General features: G+C 36.0%; 5 protein-coding genes across 5 annotated transcripts in view; 3 read left to right on the top strand and 2 right to left on the bottom strand.

Annotated features, from left to right (window-relative positions):
- The window catches only part of LOC311304609 (vascular cell adhesion protein 1), a 660,847-nt gene that overhangs the window by 341,776 nt on the left and 294,325 nt on the right, over positions 1–24,746 (top strand). The gene's annotated exons all lie outside the window — the stretch shown is intronic.
- LOC311287903 (hemoglobin subunit alpha-like) lies at positions 4,153–5,057 on the bottom strand. The gene is made up of 3 exons (XM_084405022.1): positions 4,863–5,057; positions 4,480–4,687; positions 4,153–4,380 (listed from the first exon to the last, which is right to left on the bottom strand). The coding sequence occupies exons 1-3, from the start codon at positions 4,955–4,957 to the stop codon at positions 4,252–4,254; spliced, it is 432 nt and encodes a 143-aa protein (XP_084261148.1). The 5' UTR covers positions 4,958–5,057; the 3' UTR covers positions 4,153–4,251.
- LOC311287449 (hemoglobin subunit beta-2) lies at positions 5,800–6,751 on the top strand. The gene is made up of 3 exons (XM_084404318.1): positions 5,800–6,081; positions 6,185–6,407; positions 6,507–6,751. The coding sequence occupies exons 1-3, from the start codon at positions 5,990–5,992 to the stop codon at positions 6,636–6,638; spliced, it is 447 nt and encodes a 148-aa protein (XP_084260444.1). The 5' UTR covers positions 5,800–5,989; the 3' UTR covers positions 6,639–6,751.
- hbaa2 (hemoglobin, alpha adult 2) lies at positions 16,101–16,997 on the bottom strand. The gene is made up of 3 exons (XM_084405142.1): positions 16,800–16,997; positions 16,509–16,716; positions 16,101–16,307 (listed from the first exon to the last, which is right to left on the bottom strand). The coding sequence occupies exons 1-3, from the start codon at positions 16,892–16,894 to the stop codon at positions 16,179–16,181; spliced, it is 432 nt and encodes a 143-aa protein (XP_084261268.1). The 5' UTR covers positions 16,895–16,997; the 3' UTR covers positions 16,101–16,178.
- On the top strand, positions 18,256–19,058 carry LOC311287610 (hemoglobin cathodic subunit beta-like). The gene is made up of 3 exons (XM_084404549.1): positions 18,256–18,420; positions 18,525–18,747; positions 18,844–19,058. The coding sequence occupies exons 1-3, from the start codon at positions 18,329–18,331 to the stop codon at positions 18,970–18,972; spliced, it is 444 nt and encodes a 147-aa protein (XP_084260675.1). The 5' UTR covers positions 18,256–18,328; the 3' UTR covers positions 18,973–19,058.

Genomic DNA, 24,746 nt, shown 5'->3' with positions numbered 1-24,746 from the left:
AATATAAGCATATTTTTATTTTGATGGCTGCAACACACTCCAAAAAAGTTGGGACAGAGGCATGTTTACCACTGTGTCACATCACCTTTCCTTTTAATTAATATTAAATTAAATAATATTAAATAATCGTTTAGGAATTGAGGATACTAATTGTTGCAGTTTTGCAAGTGGAATTTTTGCCAAATCTCGCCTGATACAAGACAGTAAATCGTTGTCTGATTCTCCTTTTCATGATGGGTCACACATTTCAATAGGAGACAGATCTGGAAAATGACTATTTATCATTGTTCTGTCTATGCAAGACTCTCAGACACAGTGTTCTACTGAAACCAATATCACAAAACCTGTTACCATTGAAAGTACAATTGAAAGTATTCTGGAAATAGTGTGACCTGAATATTTTCATCTGAAATTGCAGATGACTTGAATATAGTGATTTTTAGAATAATAAATATAAAAATATAAATTCTCATGAATCGTTTTCACACTTGACTCAAGTTCATTCAGCCTAGCCTATAAAAAACAATCATAGTTCAAAGCCTGTCTGAAAGGGAAAATTGTCAAAGTAGATTTTGAAGACAAGTGAATAACTCAGTTCCTACATAAAGCCTCATATGGCTATGGAGGTCTTGGAACATGCACATTCTACAGAACTACTTATATTGTGATGCACTGAAGTGAAAATTTGTGCAGGTTTAGAATAACATATTTATGTCTTGATAAACTATTCGTAAAATAAAAGCTGCCTTACACTAAAATACATTTCAAGAAAGTTGCATGATTTATTGTTAGTCACATTATAAAGAAAAAGACTATTTTTTTAATCACTGAGGAAATATGTCATGATGAAATGTATATATATATGATGAAATATATATATATATATAGCCTACTATGTATTTTTGAGTAAAAAGTATTTTTTTTCCCCTTTGTAATGTAATTAAAAATAGGCTACAATTATATTTCAGCAAAACTCAATTAGCCTAATATTATTATAGTGAAGTACTATTGTGATTCGCACATGTTCTTCATCTTTATTAGAATATCTCTGTAATTTCAACCTCCCAGTATTCTGGATTCTAGCTCGCTCAGTTGAGAATGTCAACCATGAACATTATCTCTGAGTTGAATGAACTTTTCCTGGCCGCATTTTTGTAACTAAGTTAACCCTGCTTTTCCCCTCTAGTGCAGTGGTTCCCAATTCCAGTCCTCGTGACCCACGGCTCTGCACATTTTGTATGTCTCCCTTATTTAACACACCTGAACCAGATCATCAGCTCATTAGGAGAGACTCCATGAACTGAACTGAGTGTGTCAGATAAGAGAGACATACAAAATGTGCAGAGCAGTGGGTCACGAGGACTGGAATTGGGAACCACTGCTCTAGTGGATAAAATGATCATTTTTTACTTTTAAAACTACATTTTCCAAAATATGGGCAAAAATGTAACACTAAACCATGTCAAATTATCTATGTTATCCCCATAAATGAAATTTAAAAATGTGGGTCTTTTATAAAGTGAATTTTACATTAAAACCTGTGTTTGTATAAAAACCTAGTCTATTTAAAAAGAAATATATATATATATATATATATATATATATATATATATATATATATATATATATATATATATATATATATATATATATATATATATGGGTGGTTGACATATTTGGCTAAAAAAAAGTTTTTTTAAAAAATCTCAAATGTAAGTCATGGAACTCATTGGGTTATATTCTACCAACTCTTATATTTCCAAATATATATGTGGTCTTGAAGATTTTGTCCTAAAATTTACATTTATTCACTAGTTTACTGTCTTAGTGACTAAAAATGTCATATGGTGTGACTTGAATGTTATTGTGTATTAAATTAAAAAGGGGTATAATGTGATAATGTAAGTAAATTTATCCTGATTCTTTATCATTACTATATAAAAGTATAGCAATTCTTATGTGCAAATATGTTACATTTTGCATTATTTTACTTTATCATCACTCATAGACAGACGTTTACTTGTAATCTTTCAATATACTTCAAATTAATTTGGGAATACCTTGCTATAAAAGTACCAAAATGCTTGTAACCTTTGCTGGCACTATTCCCCATCTGTCACATTGATGATTTTATGATTAATAACCAAAAAGCCTTAATATCTTTCAAAATTCTGAATGTCACACCAAATGACATGGTGTCACGCCATATGATGTCACACCACACAACAATCTGTATGCAAAAATCTGTATTAGCTGCATTTAACAAACAACCCAACTTAGTTTGACAAGTGAATCATTGTTTCAGTTACTGCAAAAATCACAAAATTGTTTAAAACAGTGAGTTCTGCTCAAAGTAGCAAAGAATCATGTTTATAACACATGCATTAATCCACTTACTGTATTCATTTGATGTTGCACTTTTTATTTTAATCTGCTGAATATTAACTACATGAATTATAATAATCTTTATAGTAAATCATTGAACATTTTTTTTTATTGAATGCATAAATTCATTTCAAAATGAGGATGAGTAAAACAATGACCGAACAGCAAGCTGATGTATCATTTCGTTGTTCTTTCTTTATTCGCATTATCTCGCCATCTACTGAAATCTACCTCAAACTGAAAAAAATAAAAAATAAATAAATAAAGGGAAACATTTGAGTGACAAAATGCTGTAGTTTAACATGGATTCAGCTTGAAAATGGGATAGTAGGGATTCACCAAATTGAGTTGGTGTATAGATATTAAATGTGTACATAATATAGTATCAAAATGTGTTAAAAGGTCAAAATATTCAATAAACTTAACTATTAGTTATAAAATATGTATCTAAGAACATTATTTACGTATTTAAATGCAATTCATATCATATAGTGTGACAAAATAATCATATGGTGTGACAAGAAAACCCTGTCACACCTTATGATTTTGTGTCACACCATATGAGGTTTCATGTACTTAGCATGACATTAAGCAATGTGCTTTTATGCTAACATGCTAAAACCATGCTAACTACAATATGACAATATAGTTTTGAAGGTAATTTTGACTGAAAAGTAATTTCATTTGGGCATTTTTGTGTAAAATGTGTCACACCAAAAGACAGCGCAAAAGGGAACTGAAGCAGGAGTGCCGGATATACTTGATTTTTTTTAAACCATGAAGAGAGAAAACTCTAATTGTAACTTTCATTGTCCTTCTGAGGTGTTGTTCTTCCTCCTGAAAGAAGGAGGACCCCCACACCCCAAAGATCTCCAAACAATTGCCCTTTTAAAAAAGGGAATATGGCGTCACACCTAATGATATCCATTTCCGGGACAACACGTTTTAGTTAAGGGCTGATTCAAAATATTATGCCTGAACTTTTAGTCAAGCAGACTCACAAGTAGACATCTGGGATATCAATATATGATTTAATAAACAGAAAATGAATTCATTTTCTTGTTTTTATTCAAAATCAAAATTTGTGAAATGTGCTTGGGACAGTCACGCCATATGAGCTTATTCTGGTTTGGCTGAAAATTGTGAAAAAATGGAAGATTAAACCCATGAATGCTCTGTATGTCCATATAAAACAGCACTTTCTGAACAATATCATCACAGTTTTTGATATATTTTTCTATAATTTACTTAACATTGACACATTGGACCAAAAAAAGGCCATGTCATGTCAACCACCCATATATATATATATATATATATATGTATGTATTTAATTCATTTATTTAAAATATATCATAAATCCTCCAAAAACTGCACAAATGCGGAGTAAAAACATTAATAAACAGAGTAAAATTGCATTTTACATTTGACCCCAAAGACCACGAGTGTGACTATTTTTTTTCACGCTAACATAAAAACAGATATCATTACAATTTTTTTGTTGTTGTTGTTGTAGATCTAGAAAGGGTTAAGAGCCGTACAAAGTTCCATGCCATTTGGACAAAGATAACTTTTTTTTTTTAATTCAGCAAAAGTCACTTGCGGGTTAAAAAGACCCCGAAGACCATCAGAGGGTTAAAAAGAAAAAAGAAAAATTTCATCATTTATTGATTGATTGATTGATGTCATATTGAGTAAGCCTATATCGTGTAGCGTTTACACTTGGGAACACACGATCGACATTATCAAAAAACAAGACTCAACTCATTCAGTTCTGTGCCTTTTATTGAGAAATGTTATTCAGACATCATGCATGAGTTGGTTAGGGGTGCCGCACAGTCTTGCCCATGGATGCCCACTGGAAGTTTAGCGGTACTTCTCAGCAAGAGCCAGGGCCAAGTTCTGAAAAAACTTGTCAACTGACACGTGAACATCTGGGCTGAAGTCTCCAGGGAAGAGCATGCCGATGACCACTATGATGTTGTGTGCGAGGATCTAGAAAAGGAATAAAGAGAAACACATTATCATGATTAGGCTATTAGGCTACTACATGTCAGTGTTGGGTAGACTTGTAGTGCTATTGTTTTGGTGTACCTTGAAGTTGGTCGGGTCGATACGCAGCTTGAAAGCATGAAGTTCGCTCAGGGCGGCCAGACCTCCCACAAGGTCGTCTATTTTTGAAACGGCATCGCCGACTGCACCCATGATAACCTTGCCGTGCTTCCTCACTGGAGCAGAGCCGGGGCTCAGGTCAGCCCAGTGAGAGAAGTAGGTCTTGGTCTGAGGGTAGACGGTCAGCATTCTGAAGAAGAAAATAATAACAATAATCATTTGGGTAATCTAAACATCAGGCTATACTTGAATGTAGAAGTGATAAAAACATTAACTTTTCATGCTGTTCAGCAAAGTTATTTAACAAGTTTCTTCAAAACTCCGTTTATCTTAACTTAAATAGAAAGACAATAGGTCAGTATTACCTGCCGAGGGCTTCAGCGCCGATCTCATCGGCCTTAGGGCTGATCTTACCCCAGATGGCCTTCACCGTAGCCTTGTCCTTATCAGAGAGACTCATCTTTTTTTCTCAAGTTAGATCGTCTTCAGAAAAAACGGTGTTGGCGAAAACGGGATTTTGTTCCACTTTTTATATAAAACTAAAGACGGGCACACCCATGCAATCGATCCAAACCACACCTCTTCAACGCTTTTCTGCTGATCTCTAACCTGTGGTGTCCAATCAAAAACGTGCCAATTTTGTGCTTCTTGTTTAATGAAGATAACATTTTCAGTTTATTTGAATAATGGTCACATATTATTCATATTATGGATTTAGAATTTTAAATGAAAAAAATAGAGATATAGCTTAATATATATATATTTTTTAATAAATCTTAATGGAACAAGGGAATGGGTTTAGTTTATGTGATTCATATTCATAAATAAAAATAAAAATAAATACATTTTGTTTTATGAATTTATGAATAGGAATCACATAGCCTAGACTAAATGGTCCGTTGTTCCATTAAGATTTATACAAAATGTTTATTTAAGCTCTGCTTAACGGATTTAAAATTCTTAATCCATAATATGAATAATATGTAAGTATTGTTCAATTAAAGATGGAATTGTACTACACAATTGAAATTCGTAAATCTTAAAAATGTATAATTTTTTTGGAGTGTAGGTCTTTCAACGAAAACAACTAGCCTACATTTTATTGAAATTTATGAACTTTTGTTTGTTTGTTTGTTTTAAAAACATAAACTTTTTATTTTTAACCTTATAACAGTGGGGCATATTTTGGGAAAGTAATGGCATGATCATTGTGGGCACGACCAAAATTCGTTATGCATATTTTTTTATTTAAAAAAAAAAAATATATATAAATGCTTGTTCATGTTTACTTACTAACTTTTTGGACGGGGTCCGATCAGTGAGGTCCAGACACATATGCGTCACCTGCTGAGAGAAATTATCCAATAAGACTTTGCATATTTTAATGGGCGGAGACATCAGACATCAATAAATTGTACTTCGGTTTCTGAATTTCTACTAGTGATTCCTATTGGACTTAAACAAGCACCTAAGGACATCCTAAAGCGTAAACATGGTTGAGTGGACAGACGCAGAGCGAACTGCCATCCTTGGCCTGTGGGGAAAACTCAATATCGATGAAATCGGACCTCAGGCCTTGTCCAGGTAAAATAACTGCACCAGATTCTTAATAGACGCATTCTATCAGGACTCCCTCTGTTAGATGATGTCAGCTACCCAGTTTGTTTAATAATTCTGTTCTTTTAAGGTGTCTGATCGTGTATCCCTGGACTCAGAGATATTTCTCGACCTTTGGCAACCTGTCAAGCCCCGCTGCAATCATGGGTAACGCCAAGGTGGCAGCTCACGGGAGGACTGTGATGGGAGGTTTGGAGAGAGCCATCAAGAACATGGACAACATCAAGGCCACCTATGCCGCGCTCAGTGTGATGCACTCTGAGAAACTGCATGTGGATCCAGACAACTTCAAGGTAGGTTTGCCCACGACATTTACAAAACTGTTGTGCTCATATTATGTTGAATAGGCCTATTCATCACAGCAGCCACTTAATAGATCTCTTGCTCTACAGCTTCTCGCTGATTGTATCACCGTGTGCGCTGCCATGAAGTTCGGCCCCTCTGGTTTCAATGCTGACGTCCAGGAGGCTTGGCAGAAGTTTCTGAGCGTGGTCGTGTCCGCTCTGGGCAGACAGTACCACTAGAGTCTCATCACCAATGAACACCAGCTGTATTGCAGAAGATCGCACCCCACGGAGCTGTTCACACAAAGATCTAACTCTTATACAACAAGATCAATAAAATAATGCTAAAAGCACTTTAATGTTGTTTGCTCCCATTTATTCCACAAAACACGCTGATCATAGTCTATGATCATACATATAAACTCTGAAAAAATTAAAATATATATATATATAGATGGCAAATTAAGAAAATAATCCTGTTCTTTAACAACATTATTGGGGTTTTAACCATTTCTTAGTGAGTTTTTCGACAAGACCTAATGAGTCAGAAACTTCTTACAAATAAGCCTTTCAAAGACAGTTGTAATAGATTTGCAGACTGTGGGTGTTAACCGCTTGAATTCATTGATAAAAGAAATTAAATTTATCGCAGCCTCCATAAGCTGACACTCTTATCTAGTTTTATTAATATAATTATTTATTAGTCAGTTAGTTTCTATGTGCAAATGTGTATGCAATTTATTTTAATAGGAGAAAACAGCAAATTACCTGCAATATGCTTGAACAATATTTTTGCAGGTAACGGAAGAGTGCCTTTCTTATTAATATGAAATAGTAAAAATAACATTCCAAGTTCCAGCAGGCCAAGTTCTATTATGAGCCATTTTGTCATAAGGTTAAAAAATAATATGCCAAATAACAAAGGCATAGCAGAACCTACAAGTTTAATTTTGCACCTCTTCTTCGAGTTAACACGTTTAACTCTAAATGTCCTAAATGTCCAACTGAAATGTCGGCATCTCTGCTCTGTCGAATTTCTAAATTCTTTAAACTACTTTAACTACACCGGACATCTACTAAAATGAGCCGAAAGCAAACCGTGTAGATCTACCAAATAGGCCAACTTGCAATGTCGAAAGTTAGGTTACATGTAAGTTAATAGCCTGTAATAAAAGCTATCGCATTACTTCTTTTAGTAGGCCCTATACTGATAGCAAACTATGACATATCGACTGTAATTTGCTTTCCCAGTTTGACAACACAGCTGGACAACCACAGAAACAACAAAGAACAGATGGAAATGGATTATAACTTAACAGCCAAAATAACTGTCACAAAGTAACTGTTTAAAAAAAGCCTATTAAAAACGAAAGCACACAGGATGGATAACCCGGGGCCTTATTTATGGTTCGGTAATGTCTTTTGCAAATTTAACACAACACAAAAAGACAGGTATGACAGAGCATACCATAAATAACTTTTCGTAGGATGTACAAAGCACTTAGATGTAGCTACAACGCACGTAGATGTACAAAGCCAATTTAAATGTTCACGACTCAGCGTTTTAAGCATGAGTCTTTATACACGGATATGACAGGCTACAAGACAAACACTACCCCGGTCAATATTATTGACAATTTATTGAAATGTCATCTTAACGTTTGCTTATTTTTTATATATTGTAATATCAATCAGTAGGCCTATTTAATCCGCGAGATCGTGTCTAAAGTTTTGATAGTAGCCTAGGCCTTCTAGAGAGCAGGTTGACAGAAAATATATAGAAAATTATAGAAAATAAATATACCTGTTTTTTTTGTTTTTTTATATTGTTTGATTAAGTAGTATACTCTTTAAAGTGTTGACAGCTCCGTTTAATAGCATGCTGCACTTTTGCTGTACCATATAGCCAAAGAAATTAAGACATAAAAAAACAAAAATCTAACGGATGGATGAGGAAAGTAGTTCTAAAATAATCTTAGAATCGTTGAGGCTAAACTACGAACGAGGCGGACAGTACTGTTTTATTTAATTAGTGTAGCCTACATAGAAATCTGTGAAATGCTTATAGATCATTAAATGTTTTTCTTTTCTAGACCCCAATAAGACACATTTTTTCTAATTACAAGACATGATTAAATATATTGCTGTCCATTTAAAATGGAGAGACACTTAAGATATATTATACAATTTATATAAAGACACTAAGGCTTACTGTAGTGTTATGAAAAATAAAACAAACACTTGTGTTAAACTGCAAGCAGGTTAAGGCAACACACATAGACATATATTTAAAAAAAGAAAAGAGCCTTAAAGGTATAGCCTATACCTTTAAGGCTCTTTTCATTTTTTAAATATATTTCTATATAATATAATCAAAATGGCTCATAATAGAACTTGGCCTGCTGGAACTTGGAATGTTGTTTTTACTATTTCATATTAATAAGAAGGCACTCTTCCGTTCTCTGCAAAAATATTGTTCAAGCACATTGCAGGTAATTCGCTGTTTTCTCTTATCAAAATAATGTCAAATTTGCAAACAGAGAAACTGACTATTAATAATTATATTAATAAAAATAGATAAGAGTGTCAGCTTATGGAGGCTGCGATACATTTAATTGATTTGATCAATGAATTCAAGCGGTTAACACCCACAGTATACCATATAGGCTACACTAACGTTTTTGTTAGAAATTAATCAGTCAATACATCATCAATCCTTCTTCCAATACGTTTTTTTGTCTTACCCTGATTCATATGGTAATAGACCTGATGGGATGGTTTTCGCCGAAGCATCATAAAATCATGAAACTGCTTGTTTGCTCAGAATCACTTGTTATCCATATCATATGTACAAAGTTTTGAGAAGTTTGGACTTTGTGTAGCCAACTCCAAAAAACCGCAGTAGCCAATAAAATTTCATAAGGAAAGTCCTTTCAAGCCACCTTTATTTATATAAAGCACAGATGTTCAAAGCAGATTTACAGTGATAGACAGGAAAATATCGATTCAATGATGCAAAAAGAATTAAATTCTGCTCTGAAACAGCTCTAAAAAGACATTTGTAAAAAGTCACTATTCAGTTGAGATCAGTTTAATTCAAATCAAAATTCTTCTGAATGCTTGCTTTAATCCAGAACATTAAATGCACATAATATTTCATTTCTAATTTTGATCGAATTATTTATTTGTCTCCTTGGCTGTTTGTGGTCCATTATGACGACATGGCTATGTCTTTTCCTTGTGAAGCCTATCCGATTCATAGAGGATATGGTAGGACGTCCAAAGAAGATGCGTACCAAGTAATTTTTATTTTTTTATTTTTATTTTTATTTTTTTTGCGCGACCTATTGGGCGAGTTTTACGAAACTGCAGTGCGCAGGAAAAGTCTTAGCACTTACGAGCATTTTCTACGAGCGACTTCACGAACGTTCGTGGGCTGCGTTTCCCAAAACCATCGTAAGCTTAAGTAGATCGTAAAAACGATCGTACGACTGATAATATTACGGTCTGTTTCCCAAAAGCATCGTAACTTAAATAGCACTTAAAAATCATCGTAGATCTACGAGTGCTCTGGAGTAATCGGAAATCCCCAAGTGCATCGTAAGAGGACAGAGTTATGAGGTCACCTGCAGGACAACCGGCAGATTACACCTTTAACTTTATTTAAATGCAATGTGATTATAATATAATATATAATAAGGTTTTGATTGTACTTTTTGTACACTTTATTAGGCCTACTCTTTTTTGTTGTTGTTGTTTTGTTTTTGTTAAATTAATGTATAAATTAAATAATTGAAAAGGTCAGAAAAAAAGCAACAACAACAAAATAGAAATAATTTAATCAAAGTTAAATGAATGAACAAAAAATAAATAAAAGATGTAATATGCTTCAAAGACTGGGAAAAATAGGGTTGAAAAATGACTTGCTGACATGCACGAAACCTAGCCATGTATTGGGCATTTCTTGGTTGGCCATCATTTGTCCCACCACCTGTTTTATTAAATGTTTTCCTCTGCAGAGCCCTTTTCCTTTTAGCAAGGCTGGCAAAGTCCTGCCACTTCTTCCTGACCTCCTTCCCTGATCTTTTAATGCCCCTAGTTGCAGTCAGTTTTCTAGCAAAATCCTCCCAGATTTGTTTTTGTTTTTGTTTATTTGTATGACTTCCTTTAAACCTGCTGAAAATAATATTTTTGTATAGCTCCACCTCCTCTAAAATTACCTTAATCTCCTCTTTTTTAAAAAAAAGGTATTTTCTTTGTTTGTTTGTTTTTGGTTCAGCCATTTTGCTGGTGTCTCCACTCGTATCTTTGTGCTTTTATAGATTTTTGGCCTCGTGGGGGGAAATGCACATCAGGTGAAAACAGGTTAAACATTTAAAATTGCAAACGTGTGCTGCAATTACAAGCCATTCTACAAGGTTTCAGCACTTGACAAACGGACAGCGACTCTTAAGTAGCACTTAAAGCACAGTTGCGAACGATCGTGCTAAGTGCATTTTTGTGAAACGCACGTGAAATGAACACGAAGAAAATCACTCGCAGAAAATCTTCATAAGTGCTAAGATGAAAGATCCATCGTTATCGGGAAACCCAGGGGTGCGTTTCCCGAAAGCATCGTTAGCCAACTATGGTTGCAAGTTCCGTTGTTATCAGCATAGTTCAACGATTTGGTGTTTCCCGAAACCATCGTTCCAACGAACGTTCGCAAACAGCATCGCAAACTTGTGTGGTTGGAACGACAGCTCTCGAGCTGTGGTTAGAAGCAGTTTCTAATTTACATGAGATGTAGACTGAATAAATCCTTATCTTTAGCAAAATAAGCAAGCTAACATTCAGTACAACCCGTGTTATTTATTTAGAATACATACAAATGTAATTTACGTCTTTTAGTTTGTCAAGAGATTTAAAGCACCGTTTTTGAAGACTGCGCATGTGCGAACGTGCTCTACTAAGAACGAGGCAAATATTGAGTCTAGTAATAAAGCAAAATAACTGAGAAAAATTAGAAATGGTCTTCAGATGCCATGTCTGTAACTTCTATGACAAAATCTAGCGTTAATTCGATCTCAAACAGATTAATTAAAATAAGTTATTAGTCCACCACGTGCGAGACGTCATAAACCAACGTGGTTGAACGATACTTTGCGACATACGGTTTCGGGAAACAGTCGTGACTAGCTAGTTGATTTCTCCATCGATGCATCGTACTATGGTAGTTAAGCAGCGAGCTATATAGTTGTACGGGAAACGCACCCAGCCCTGTTCATTTCAACAAGTGCGTTTCACAAAAACGCACTTAGCACGATCGCACACAGCTGTGCTTTAAGTGCTACTTCGCTGTATGTCAGGTGCTGAAATGTCACCTTGTAGAATGGCTCGTAATTGTCGCACATGCTTTTATTTTGAAATGTTTAGCCTAATTGTTTTCATCTGATGTGCATTTTCTACGAGGCCAATAAGCACAAACCTACGGGTGGAGACACCAGCAAAATGGCAGAACCAAAAAAATAATAATAATAAATTTTTCAAAAAGAGGAGATTAAAGGAGAAGTTCACTTTTAAAATGAAAATTCTGTCATCATTTACTCACCCTCATGTTGTTTCAAACCTGTATGAATTTCTTTCTTCTGCTGAACAGAAAGGAAGATATTTAGAAGATTATCAGTAACCAGACAGTTTTGGGTCCCAATGACTTCCATAGTAGGAAAAAAATATACTATGGAAGTCATTGGGACCCAAAAACTGTCTGGTTACTGATAATCTTCTAAATATCTTCCTTTCTGTTCAGCAGAAGAAAGAAATTCATACAGGTTTGAAACAACATGAGGGTGAGTATATGATGACAGAATTTTCATTTTAAAAGTGAACTTCTCCTTTAATGTCATTTTAGAGGAGGTGGAGCTACAAACAAAACTTGTCAACAGGTTTAAGGGCAGTCATACAACTAAACAAAAACAACAATACATCTGGGAGGATATTGCTACAAAACTGACTGCAGCTAGGGGCATTAAAAGATCAGGGAAATATGTCAGGAAAAAGTGACATGACTATACCGACCTTGCTAAAATGAAAAGGGCACAGCAGAGTAGGCTACAACAATTATTAAAACAGGTGGTGGGACCAATGAGTCCCCCCTTCTCACAGCAGAGGGAGAAAAGGCCTTGTCAATACTTGGCACAAGTGCTTCAGCATTGAGGTGGTATTGATAACCAGGGGTGCGTTTCCCGTACAACTATAGCTCGCTGCTTAACTACCATATAACGATGCATCGATGGAGAAATCAACAAGCTAGTCACGACTGTTTCCCGAAACCGTATGTCGCAAAGTGTTCAACCACGTTGGTTTATGACGTCTCGCACGTGGTGGACTAATAACTTATTTTAATTAATCTGTTTGAGATCGAATTAACGCTAGATTTTGTCATATAAGCTACAGACATGGCGTCTGAAGACCATTTCAAATTTTTCTCAGTTATTTTGCTTTATTACCAGACTCAATATTTGGCTCGTTCTTACATAGTAGAGCACGTTCGCACATGCGCAGTCTTCAAAAACGGTGCTTTAAATCTCTTGACAAACTAAAAGACGTAAATTACATTTGTATGTATTCTAAATAAATAACACAGGTTGTAGCCTACTGAATGTCAGCTTGCTTATTTTGCTAAAGATAAGGATTTATTCAGTCTACATCTCATGTAAACTAGAAACTATGCTTCTAACCACAGCTCGAGAGCTGTCGTTCCAACCACACAAGTTTGCTATGCTGTTTGCGAACGTTCGTTGGAACGATGGTTTCGGGAAACACCAAATCGTTGAACTATGCTGATAACGACGGAACTTGCGACCATAGTGCGTTTCCCAAAAGCATCGTTAGCTATGTTCGCAAGTTCCGTCATTATCAGGGGTGCGTTTCCCGTACAACGACGTAACTCGATGCTTCACGATGCATCGTTGAAGAAACCAACTAGCTAGTCACGACTGTTTCCCGAAACCATATTGTCGCAAAGTGGTCGTTCAACCACGTTGGTTTATGACGTCACGCACGTGGTGGACTATTAACTGATTTTAATGAAACTGTTTGAGATCGAATTAACGCTAGATGTTTTTATATAAATTACAGACATGGCATCTCAGGACTATTTCTAATTTTTCTCAGTTATTTCGCTTTATTTCCAGATTCAATCATAGGCTCGTTCTTATAGAGCACGTTCGCACATGCGCAGTCTTCAAAAACGGTGCTTTAAATCTCTTTACAAACTCAAAGACGTAAATGACATTTGTAGGCTATGTATTCTAATTAAAAGACACAGGTTGTACTGAATGTCATCTTGCTTATTTTGCTCAAGATAAGGATTTAAGTCCACATGTCATGCAAATTAGAAATTATGCTTCTAACCACAGGTCGAGCTGTCGTTCCAACTACACAACTTTGCAATGCTGTTTGCGAATGTTCGTTAGAACGATGGTTTCGGGAAACACCAACTCGTTGAACTAAGACTAATTATGTTATTTTAAACATATCTGATGGGTAGGCTAAGTGTTTAGAGCCTTATGAGAGTGTATGGAATCGGGTGAGGTTTTCCTCCCGACGTCGGCTCCATAACGAGACTGCTAGTGAGTTTGGTAAGACGCTTGATTTATAAAGCTTAGAAGCTACCCTTCTGCTGATGGTGCTTCGCAAGATTTACTGGCTCGTGACCAGTTTGTCTCACATTTAGGTAGCGGCGACATGCGTACATTTGCGCAGTGCAAAAACTGTCACTTTAGAAGGCGCGGTTAATTTAGCCAACTTCTGAATTGGAGCTTATTCAGAATTGGAGCTTATTCAGAATTTGGAACATACACATTGTTCAGATTCTAAAGTTCGGGGTCTGAGTGCTCAGAATTCATCTGATAATAAGGTAGAAGTTTTCCTGGGCATAGTGGAGGAGTTGCGTGCGTCAGGAGGTTAAGGCTTTACAAGTTACTGTAGGATATTCAGGTGGAGTCTGCACGAACCACTCCTCTGAAAAAAATATCTAAGGACCGGTTTCGGACCGAAGCATGTTGGGAATGTGGTTGTAGACACCTACGTAAATTGCCCTTATTTGAAGGGGAACTAGATGGGGCGGGCAAATGCATGCCCCCAAACGGTTAGTTCTGATAAATTGGCCTCAGCCTATCTTCAACCGGTGCTGGAGTTGTTCTGACTAGTAAAGTAGGTGGGTGTGAAACACGTTTATTGATTGACACTGGCGGACATTTCTATCGTACCCAAGCAGTTTTGGCTAAATCTGTGTACTCTGCTAACAGTAACTAATGGATGTCCTGTTCTGATGGATATAAGGGTAGAGATGGATAGATGGATATACTGTAGATGGATATCGTGGCGAATGGTGGCGAAATTTCAATCCTGCGTCGTTGGCCGACTATAAGTTTGATTCCTTGGCTGATATCGCTGAGTTTTTGGTGGCTGATGTTGGTCCCCCAAGAATTACTGTTGAGTACAGATTTCCTCAAATTATATCACATATTAATATTTTTCTGAGAAAGAAAATTAAAATGTTGTTGTTGTTGCAGACAGAGGCTGAATAGAGACAAAAGTTGGCTTTAGAAGTCAGTGTTTTAATTCTATCTCACTCATAAAACTACCTCTATCACTGCCTACAGTTCACATCAGCAAAACATTTTGAGCAGCAGAGTTTAGGAGTTGTAACTCAACATGTTCTTGCATTCTTTCTTAAATATGTTTATGGCCTCTGCATCACATCTGTCTGTTTAAGGGCCATACTTTTTTCTCTCTCTTGTTTTTATTTGTGCTGGAAACTTTAATTTTAAACAATATTATATAATTTATATTTTTACTATTTTTTTTTTTAAGTAGGCCATACTGAGTAACATTTTCTCTAGGCTTTTACTTAAAGTCCCCCCGTAGTCAAAAAATGTATCCCTTAAAACTCATCTTTGATCACCAAAATTACATATTTAAACGTGTTTTCCCTTAAAACATTCGTCATGCCTTAAAATAGCTTGAATGTAACGCTACAACCTTGTCTCATTTAGTATAAGCGGTTCTATGAATATGCAAATTAGCCCCGCCTCCACTGACTCACACCAGCTCAGAGATCCACTCGTTGATGATCAATTGGTTACAAGGTTTGTGACATCAGAAACACCAGCGATTTCAAACCGAGACGGTCTTTGGTTCACTGCAGTTTTAATGAGTAAATACTCAGCAATGCTGTTGACTTATGAATTTGTATATGGTTTGTCTTAAAGCACATAGACATATTACAACATAAAAAGCGACTTTCACCACATGAGGATTTTAAGTTTTGTAAGGCTACACCCCTGGATCTAAAGAATGTGTTTTAGAAATTAAATGGCATTGATTAAATAGAACGAGCTTTACAGCAACTGACATTTCTTTTGGTCATTTCATTATTGTCATCAATAAAATAAATGGCTGCTGATATTTTCGATGTGCTAAAATGAGAGTAACGGATTACCTTCGAGCAGCCATAATATATTGGCCATTAATATAAATTTATAAAATGGAAAGATCCTGCTTTAAACTCCAAAGCACAATGAGAGGTGCTAAAGTTTTCCAAGGAACGTGTCTGAAAGGGTTAAAGGACAATCAATCATGCAATGTAACCTGTTCGTCCATAGCATAGGCTATTGATTTGTTTATCGTCCGGAAAAAATACAGGTATAAGAGACGTTTTGATTGTTGAAGATTTTATTGATTGCGTCTGATATTTTATTTTTCATTATTTGAGGTAGCCCCTGAATGATGATCTTATCTGTATTTATCGGCGAGGGCTGCAGACACAGCCGCAAGAAACTTGTCCACGGCCACGTGCACTTCTGCCGTGAAGTCAGTGGGGAAATGAACTGCAAGAGTCACGAGGATGTTGTGGGACAGAATCTGAAAAAAATAAAATAAAAAAATAACACAAAAAATACACTATGAATTAATAATCCATATTTTATTTCACATCTTGAATGTCTCCTTTTGATTGAACACAGAGTGCTCCACACCATGATTTGAGTGTGTCAGATTATTTTAACACCCTAAATGTACACTCAAGTGAAAGGATTGAAACACTGCACATAGAAATCATCTCACCTTGAAGTTTACAGGGTCAATGCGAAACTTAGTGGCATGGAGATCACTCAAGGCGCTCATTCCACCAATAAGATCATCAATTTTGCCCACAGCATCAGTGATGGCTGACATCACAGTTTTGCCGTGTTTCTTCACTTGAGGAGAGTCGAGAGAAAAATCAGTCCAGTCAGAAAAATATATTTTAGTCTGAGGGTAGACGATGAGCATTCTGTGGGAAAGAGAAAAATCCGTTGGTTTGGCAAAACTCTTTGACATTGATTTTCTCGGTGTCAAAAAATATGGATCTCTTACCTTCCCAGAGCTTCTTGTCCTATGGCGTCGGCCTGACCAGAGATTTTACCCCAGAAGGCCTTGACAAAGGCTTTATCCTTAGCTGTCAAACTCATTTTTCGATCCTTTCCACTTCGGTATTAGGCTACAAGAGAAAAGTTTTAGTTGTAGGATAGGGGGTCTTTTTTTATAATGCGCAGTTCTGCCACACCCAACAGCGCATCAGCTCCACCTCTCAGACTTCAGCCAACAATTACAGACGCATTTTGTCAATTCATTTCATCATTCTTAAAAAAAAAAAAAAACATAGTGAATGTCTTTATTCATTTATTCTAAATGAGAGAGAGAGAGATAGAAAGAGAGCGATGTATATATCCTAAAATGATTACCAGAATCCTAAACAATATATTGAATGTCTTGGCCGTTTTTGTCTGAAAACATAAACAATATAATATACAGTATACTGTCCTTGCTTTTTTCTCCCTTTTTTTATTACTAAATTAACAACATATTTATCTGAACAATTTATATTCAGTCTGCTGTGTTTGCATGTAAAAGTTGCTGCCTTTAACTTGGTAAAAGGTTTAAGTAATTTAAGCAAGTACAAGGTTTAAGTAAGTTAAAGTACAATTATCTTGGATGTTTAAGTAATTTCAAGTTAAATGACATTAAACTGACTTTTTTGTTAAAAAAAATTGTTTAATTGTTGAGTTGAATTTAGTATAACAAAAAAGGTGAGAAATGCTTATGTTATTACATTGCTTTAACTCATCAAAATAAGTTATGTTGTCATAACTTGACCATGTAATTTTTTTATACAGTGTGAGAGATGCTTCGGGGTCTTTTGGGGACACCAAATGGTACCTAAAGGGGTGGGGCAAATACAAAAAGAACAGGACATCCACGGTTATCGAGATTAAACAAATTGAGAACATTTTGAAATGGGAGGAACGGGTCTGAGTGTCCAGATAAAGCAAAATGAGCTGGCACTCGTTCAAATTAAAAACTTAAATTAGATGTTGAAAGCGTTAAATGTTAATTTAACGTTAATTTAATATTAATAATTTACATGCCCGAGGTTTTCCCCTATACGGATTCACATGTCTAAATATTAGCCTATAACATTGACTAGCCTATGTGCGATCCATTGTTAATGCGACTCATGTGCCTAGTGTTTTTTTAAACATAATTATGTTAATGGCCAGCTATAGTTTTCAACATTTTCTGAGTATGGAAGACAAATTACAACATAAAGCCTTGATTAGATTTTGGACTCTTACAACAATACACACAATACGACATTAATTTTGATGATTGAATCCATATTTATTTTGAGATGTACGAAATGGGTTCAAATGGGTTCAGTCTAAGTTCACAGTTTCTAATCAAAATGTAGCTAACTAGGATCGGATCCAAGTACGAATGGGTACCACACCAATCATTTTAGGCGCCTGGTGTAGGGCGGAGAGTGCGAGTATAAATAAAAACTCCGCGCGCATCTATCTATGTTCAGCATTCACACTTGTTGAAAAAGGAAAGAGATAATCACAATGGTGGAGTGGTCAGATTCCGAGCGCAAAACTGTTGCGAGTGTCTGGAGCAGAATCAACGTCGGTGAAATCGGACCCCAGACTCTGGCAAGGTAATGTGAAAGCGTGTCAAAGATTATAACACGTCGTTTATTCAATTATGTATTTTGAAAAGAGTTTGGATTTATAGAGCTATTTCCATTCCTTCATGTGACAGGGTGCTGATTGTATACCCCTGGACTCAGAGGTATTTCGGTACCTTTGGAGACCTGTCCAATGCAGCTGCAATCCTGGGCAATCCTAAAGTGTCAGCACATGGTAAAACTGTGCTAAATGCGTTGGACAAAGCCGTGAAGAACATGGATAACATCAAAGCCACTTACGCCCAACTTAGCCAGCTGCACTGCGAGAAACTCAACGTCGATCCAGGCAACTTCAAGGTAAATGCTTTATTTTCTAAATTTGAGCGTATTAATAAGTATATCACAGACTGTTGTTGCCTAACAAATGCACGTTTTCTTGACCCATGCACGCAGCTGTTGGCCAATTGCCTCACCATTATTATTGCGACCGCATTTGGACCCGCTTTCACCCCTGCAGTTCAGGCCACCTGGCAGAAGTTCCTGTCTGTAGTTGTGTCCGCTCTCTCCAGCCAGTACTATTGAAGTCCTGCTCGACATCTCGGCCTCAATTCAATGATTCGATGCATTAAAGTGTTAAAAAAGTATATAAATAAAGCAATCATACAAGGGTTGGATTGTGAGTCTTTTTATTCATCAAGTAAATTACTTTAACATACAGCATAATGATGATAAATGAGCATCAACATTTCTCTCCAAAATGAACAAAACTGTTGCCATCATATTCAGCATTATCAGTGAATAGTTGTTCACCTTGCAATGGTTATAAAGTAGGCCTAATATTTTCGTTTTCAATTTTTAAAACACTCAAAATGCTCTTAATTTGATCACAATTGTATACGCAGACTTTCGGACGGTAGCGATATGCTGCAAGTTGGGCCATATGAATGTGCATATAAATGATTGGCCTATACATTAGGATGGTTCAGAGTTCTTGTAGCCTCAGGTTATGGCATGTGAGATGTTGTAAGAATGTATAGGATATGAGCCCCTCTCATAATTCTGCCACTATCCTACAGTTTTTTTATTTATTTTTTTACACTCATTTTGGCACCAATTTTAGAACCTTGATGTAATTTTCCAAAACTGTAGACAGAAAACTCAAAACAGTCATCACTTGTAGATAACACAGGCTGTCCGGTGTTCAAAACTTTGCATTGTGCATTCATATCTTTAAAGATGCCTTGCACTTGCAGAATCATTGCTTCAAATAACTAATTTATCATGAAATATTTAATTATAGCACTCTGTGGTATGTGTTGCCTCAAGGCAACAGTCTATTTTAGTTTATTTTTAATAAAATGAGACACCCATTCATTGGTCAAACCTATCTCAGGGGAGAAGAACTCAAATACTAATCAATGAAAGTGCAAAAAAGTGGTCACATGACCCACAGGGGTCCATTAAGTGTCTTGTTTCAGCACAAATTCACAGGTCACATAGGCCATTTATAGCTAGAGGATTCGGGCCCCCTGAAAAAATATTGATGTGGGCCCCCCACCACCCTCCACCAATATCATAAACTGTATCAAATGGTGATATGACAGCTTCTAACTCTAATGCCTAATTCCAGTTTCTCGCCCTCTTTTCATGCTAAAAGCATTTACTGGGGTGGGACGGGAATGGTCTGACTGGTCTAGACAATTTGAGATGGCGGTCCAAGTAAGGTGGGATAATGAGCCCAAGTTAAAGGTTATGTCTTTATTATTTTTTGGTCGAGCCAGAGATATTTACAGTGGACGTCCTTATGAAGCAAAGAATAATTATGTTATTTTAAAAGATGCGATGGGTAAGTGTTAAAAGCCTTATGAGAGTGCAGACTGGAACGAGGCAATTCGTACGAATTCTATGAGGTGGCTAATTCGTAGGCTACTTCATACGATCTCACTCGTACGAATTAGTAGGCTACGATTTTTGCTAAATCGTACATATTTTACGAATTGCCAAATTCGTATGAATTCAGACGAATGACCTACCCCTGACCCCGCCCCTAAACATACCCATCACGTGGGTTTAGACAAGTCGTACAAATTCGTACGAGTGAGGTCGTACGAATTCATACGAATTAGCCACCTTTTTATCACTCGTACGAATTCGTACGAATTGGTCTTGAGATCATGTTGCAGCATGTTGGACTGCGCGTGAGTTTGGTAATGCATTAAAACGCTTAATAAAGCTTACCCTTCTGCTGATGGTGCTACGAAAGATTTACTGGCTCGTGGCCAGTGAAATGTAGGGTAGAGTGGGGGAAAACGCCCCCCTTAAGGAAAATGTGACATTACAGTGAAACAAAACATAAATGTGACTAGAATTGCCATCCCGGTTTTGAGTGACTATGGCAGGAGTTATTCACCAAATATTAAAATTGCTCAGCCTTCATAATTAATTAGTATTTTCACTGAAAATATTTTTGTACAAAGGGGGCGTTTTGCCCCAGCGGTGGGGTAAAACGCCCCCCAACGTGGGGTAAAATGCCCCCTTTCTTACCAACCAGTTTGCTTCATAGATCAACAGCAAAATTAACAGACAATAGTTTTTAATCTCTAAAGGTAAAAGGCAAGTAATGTATCAACATGTATATATATTAATAATTATTTCAGCAATGTTCAAAATAGGCAAAATTAACTACCTTCCATCAGTGAGCTAACTGTGCTAGCAAGCTAGCTAGTTAATGCTCACTTGAGGTAATTTTTTCATGTTTTGTTCAAATATTTTGATTTTACCACCTAGTTATACTGCATTAAGTGTAAAACAAAGGATTTGATAGACATAAATATTTTATTATGGTAATTATGATAGAGAAACTATGCCCCCAGGGGGGGCGTTTTACCCCTCAGTGTAGGGGGCATTTTACCCCACAAGCTATGAGTTTTTTAAAAAATGTTTAATTTTTAAAATATAATTATATTCCTTATAAATAATATATGATCTCAAACTACAGACTTCACTATTCATCTATCATACATCACTGCGATATCCTGCAGAACAATATTCTCTTAAACACTTATTTACTAATATCTGAAAATTATAGCATTTACCCTGTAATCCTCTTATCTTCAAATATGTTGCTGGTGTCAGCTTCTCCATAGAGATTTGTATATCCCCGTTATCAACGTAGTGCATAGCAACAGTAAAAATGTATCTTGACTACTTTTAGTGGTTATTTTGGGAAAAACAGGTGGGGGGCGTTTTACCCCAGGGGGGCGTTTTCCCCCACTCTACCCTATAGGCTACGCATGTCGCCGCTACCTACATGTTGTCTTGATTAACACAAAGTTGATGTCATTTGAAAGCTTAGAGTCTGAACTTTACAGTGAATGTATCCACTTTGAAAAACTCTTAAGTATTGCTGAGTTATTTGCTGATAAATAGAATTTCCTTTTTTTCATAATCTATAAAATAATGTACTGCAATGTGTCAAAAACATCATACAGCTCATGAAACATTCTCAGATAATTGAAAATGGCACTTCATTTTTTACAGCATATTGTTACAATTAAAATGAGCCCAAAATTAACATAATCTATTGCTTTTATGACAAGATATTCTTCATGGAGAAAATATTGCCCATGCGGGGGTGTCAAAGACTGTACAAAAAGGCTATCTCTTTTCCAAATGCTGTAACTTTTGATTCCTTTATCCAAAAATTATTTTTTTTTTATCCAGATGCAGCTAACATGTAGGGGGACTTCACTAAAAAAGAATTTTCCTCCTACCTTATTTCCTTCCTGAGTTATTCCATGACAAATAAGAAACATATGCAAAATCATAATAAAAATTATATATATATATTGTCTTTTATCCGCTGTTTCTTGGCAGGACAATGTCCAAATGTAATGTAATTTATATTTTCAAAAAAATTAAAAAGAGTTCTTTCAAACGATACCTACCTTTTGACTCTCCTTGCTATAGTTTTGGAGTTATTATGATTATATAATTTTTATATAGTTTGGGGCAAAATTTGCTGTTTCAGTCTTACCAGTTCATTTCTCTCTGTGTGTGTGTGTGTTTGTGTGTGTGGGTGTGTGTGTGTGGGGGGGAGGGTGTCTTATTTGCACTCTTGATGTTCTAGAGTGTCACCCCTTCATTGCTGTACACTTTTTTTCAGCACAGTGGCTGATCTGTAGCTTGTACCACCAAAAGTTTCTCTGAGTTTTCCTATTTTTTCGTATTTCCCATTCATTTCCTATGTCGCCCGTTTTCGGGCGGGAGGAAGCTAAGTGTGACTTTTTTTTTACGACCCTTTAACATATCAGAATCATCTCCTTGATTTTTTTGTGTGTTCATATAGATAATAAAACAAAAGTCACCAAGTTTCACCCCCATCCGATGAAGCAAAAAAATTAAACAATTCGAAACGTTCAAGTTTTCGCCCGTTTTCGGGCGAAGAAGCCCAGAGGGTTAAGCGTTTTAATGGGGTAAGGGTAAGCGAAGCGAAGGGTAAGCTTTATTAAGCGTTTCATTTGCGCAGTGCAAAAACTGCCACTTTAGAAGGCACGATTAATTTAGCATCTGAATTGGAGCTTATTCGGAATTTGGAACATGCACATTGTTCAGATTCTAAAGTTCGGGGTCTGAGTGCTCAGAATTCATCTGATAATAAGGTTGAAGTTTTACTGGGCATAGTGGAGGAGTTGCGTCAGGAGGTTAAGGCTTTACAAGTTAGGTACTGTAAGGATATACAGGTGAAGTCTGCACGCAGTGACTCCTCTAAATATCTGAGTCACAGGACCCCGTAGTACGGGACCGAAACATGTTGGGAATGTGGTTGTACTAGACACCTACGTAGAAATTGCCCTTATTTGCAGAGAAACTAGAGGGGGCGGGCACAACAGTCCAAATGCCTGCCCTCACGGTTGTGTCTGATAAATTGGCCTCAGTTTCTTCATCCGGTGCTGGAGTTGTTCTGACTGGTGGTGAGTGTGAAACACGTTTATTGATTGACACTGGCGCACAGGTTTCTATCGTACCCAAGCAGTTTGGGCTAAATAACTAATGGGTGTCCTGTTTAAATAGATATTAGGGTAGAGTAGACGTGGCGAATGGTGGAGAAAATTCAATCCTGGGTCGTTGGCAGACTATAAGTTTGATTCCTTGGCTGTTATCGCTGAGTTTTTGGTGGCTGATGGTAACCCCCAAGAATTATTGCAGATTTCCTCTCTAAATTTCAATTGTAAAATATAGTGATAGAATTAACTTATAGCAATGGGCCAAATCAAATATGTTTAAATTAACATTAACCCACATTTTGAAACATAAAAAACGAATGCAAACAACCTTGTCATAATTCTCTTGTAATTCGCACCTTGGGTTTCACAAGAAAAATAGCCAACACAATTCTAAATCTCCCAAAAGAAACTGAGTTTTAAATAGTCCTATAAACCTCTGAGGTTTGTATGCTTTCGTAGAAGCATACATACATTTTTTACATTGAAATATTGGTCATTGGTAACTGCCCACAACATTGAGAATAACAATAAAATCAGTGTTTTACTCACAGACTTGATTTAAAATTAACATTAAATATGTTAAATTAAGTGTAAATCATGTTTAGTGATGTTCTATGTGAATATTATCATATCAGATTATAAATATATTTTGAGTAACAAGTAGGTATGTCAATCAAGTAATTTGTAAGCGAAATATTAATGCATGGAATAAGATAACCTCAGTCAGGGTTTTTTTTTTTTCCTATGTCTTTTATTGCTGGTAAGGCATAAAACAAGATTTTTTTTTTTTTTTTTTTTTTTTTTTTTTTTTACACATTATTCAAAGACATTTTCAGATCTCCTCTTGAGTGGACAGCATGCGTTTATTGTTTAAACTGAAGAGATACTGTATTAAACATAATACAATAACCAAACAGATAAAGTATGTGTATTTAACAAACTAATCAATAACATTATATCCGATCATCTGAAAACTATAAAATATATACAAAAATATAAATGTGAAATATTGCAAAGGCAATTGAACTTCATACAAGTTGCACTTCGCGTATCTTTGATATCAGAACACGAGGACGTGATTCCATCAGAATTTTCTACAGCCTGTCAAGGTACAACTGTGGAAACCACTCAGATGCTCCCTCCAGTGTACCAGAGTATGTAAATTTACCCTTATTAGCTGATAATTCTGATTATCTTCAAGATGGACACATTTCTATAGCATAGCCCTCCTCTGAGAAAACATAGCGATACGTTTTTTTCAATCTCATCTGAAACGAGCAGTGTTGGGGGTAACGCATTACAAGTAACATGCATAACGCATTCAGATTACGTTTTTGATGTTACAAATAA

This window comes from Rutilus rutilus (genome assembly GCF_951802725.1).
Source record: "Rutilus rutilus genome assembly, chromosome: 1".
NCBI lineage: Eukaryota > Metazoa > Chordata > Actinopteri > Cypriniformes > Leuciscidae > Rutilus > Rutilus rutilus.
Note: the sequence above shows the minus strand (reverse complement) of the source record. Positions and strands in the feature narration are given on the sequence as shown.

Bases quoted from the DNA above. Each gene is read 5' to 3' on its own strand.
- LOC311287903 (XM_084405022.1), bottom strand. From the start codon at position 4,957: ATGAGTCTCTCTGATAAGGACAAGGCTACGGTGAAGGCCATCTGGGGT. The intron at 4,688-4,862 runs GTAATACTGACC...TTTCTTCTTCAG, and splicing joins GGCGCTGAAGCCCTCGGCAG to AATGCTGACCGTCTACCCTC. The intron at 4,381-4,479 runs GTACACCAAAAC...TTCCTTTTCTAG, and splicing joins TCGACCCGACCAACTTCAAG to ATCCTCGCACACAACATCAT.
- LOC311287449 (XM_084404318.1), top strand. From the start codon at position 5,990: ATGGTTGAGTGGACAGACGCAGAGCGAACTGCCATCCTTGGCCTGTGG. The intron at 6,082-6,184 runs GTAAAATAACTG...TGTTCTTTTAAG, and splicing joins GGACCTCAGGCCTTGTCCAG to GTGTCTGATCGTGTATCCCT. The intron at 6,408-6,506 runs GTAGGTTTGCCC...CTTGCTCTACAG, and splicing joins TGGATCCAGACAACTTCAAG to CTTCTCGCTGATTGTATCAC.
- hbaa2 (XM_084405142.1), bottom strand. From the start codon at position 16,894: ATGAGTTTGACAGCTAAGGATAAAGCCTTTGTCAAGGCCTTCTGGGGT. The intron at 16,717-16,799 runs GTAAGAGATCCA...TCTTTCCCACAG, and splicing joins GGACAAGAAGCTCTGGGAAG to AATGCTCATCGTCTACCCTC. The intron at 16,308-16,508 runs GTGAGATGATTT...TATTTTTTTCAG, and splicing joins TTGACCCTGTAAACTTCAAG to ATTCTGTCCCACAACATCCT.
- LOC311287610 (XM_084404549.1), top strand. From the start codon at position 18,329: ATGGTGGAGTGGTCAGATTCCGAGCGCAAAACTGTTGCGAGTGTCTGG. The intron at 18,421-18,524 runs GTAATGTGAAAG...TTCATGTGACAG, and splicing joins GGACCCCAGACTCTGGCAAG to GGTGCTGATTGTATACCCCT. The intron at 18,748-18,843 runs GTAAATGCTTTA...CCATGCACGCAG, and splicing joins TCGATCCAGGCAACTTCAAG to CTGTTGGCCAATTGCCTCAC.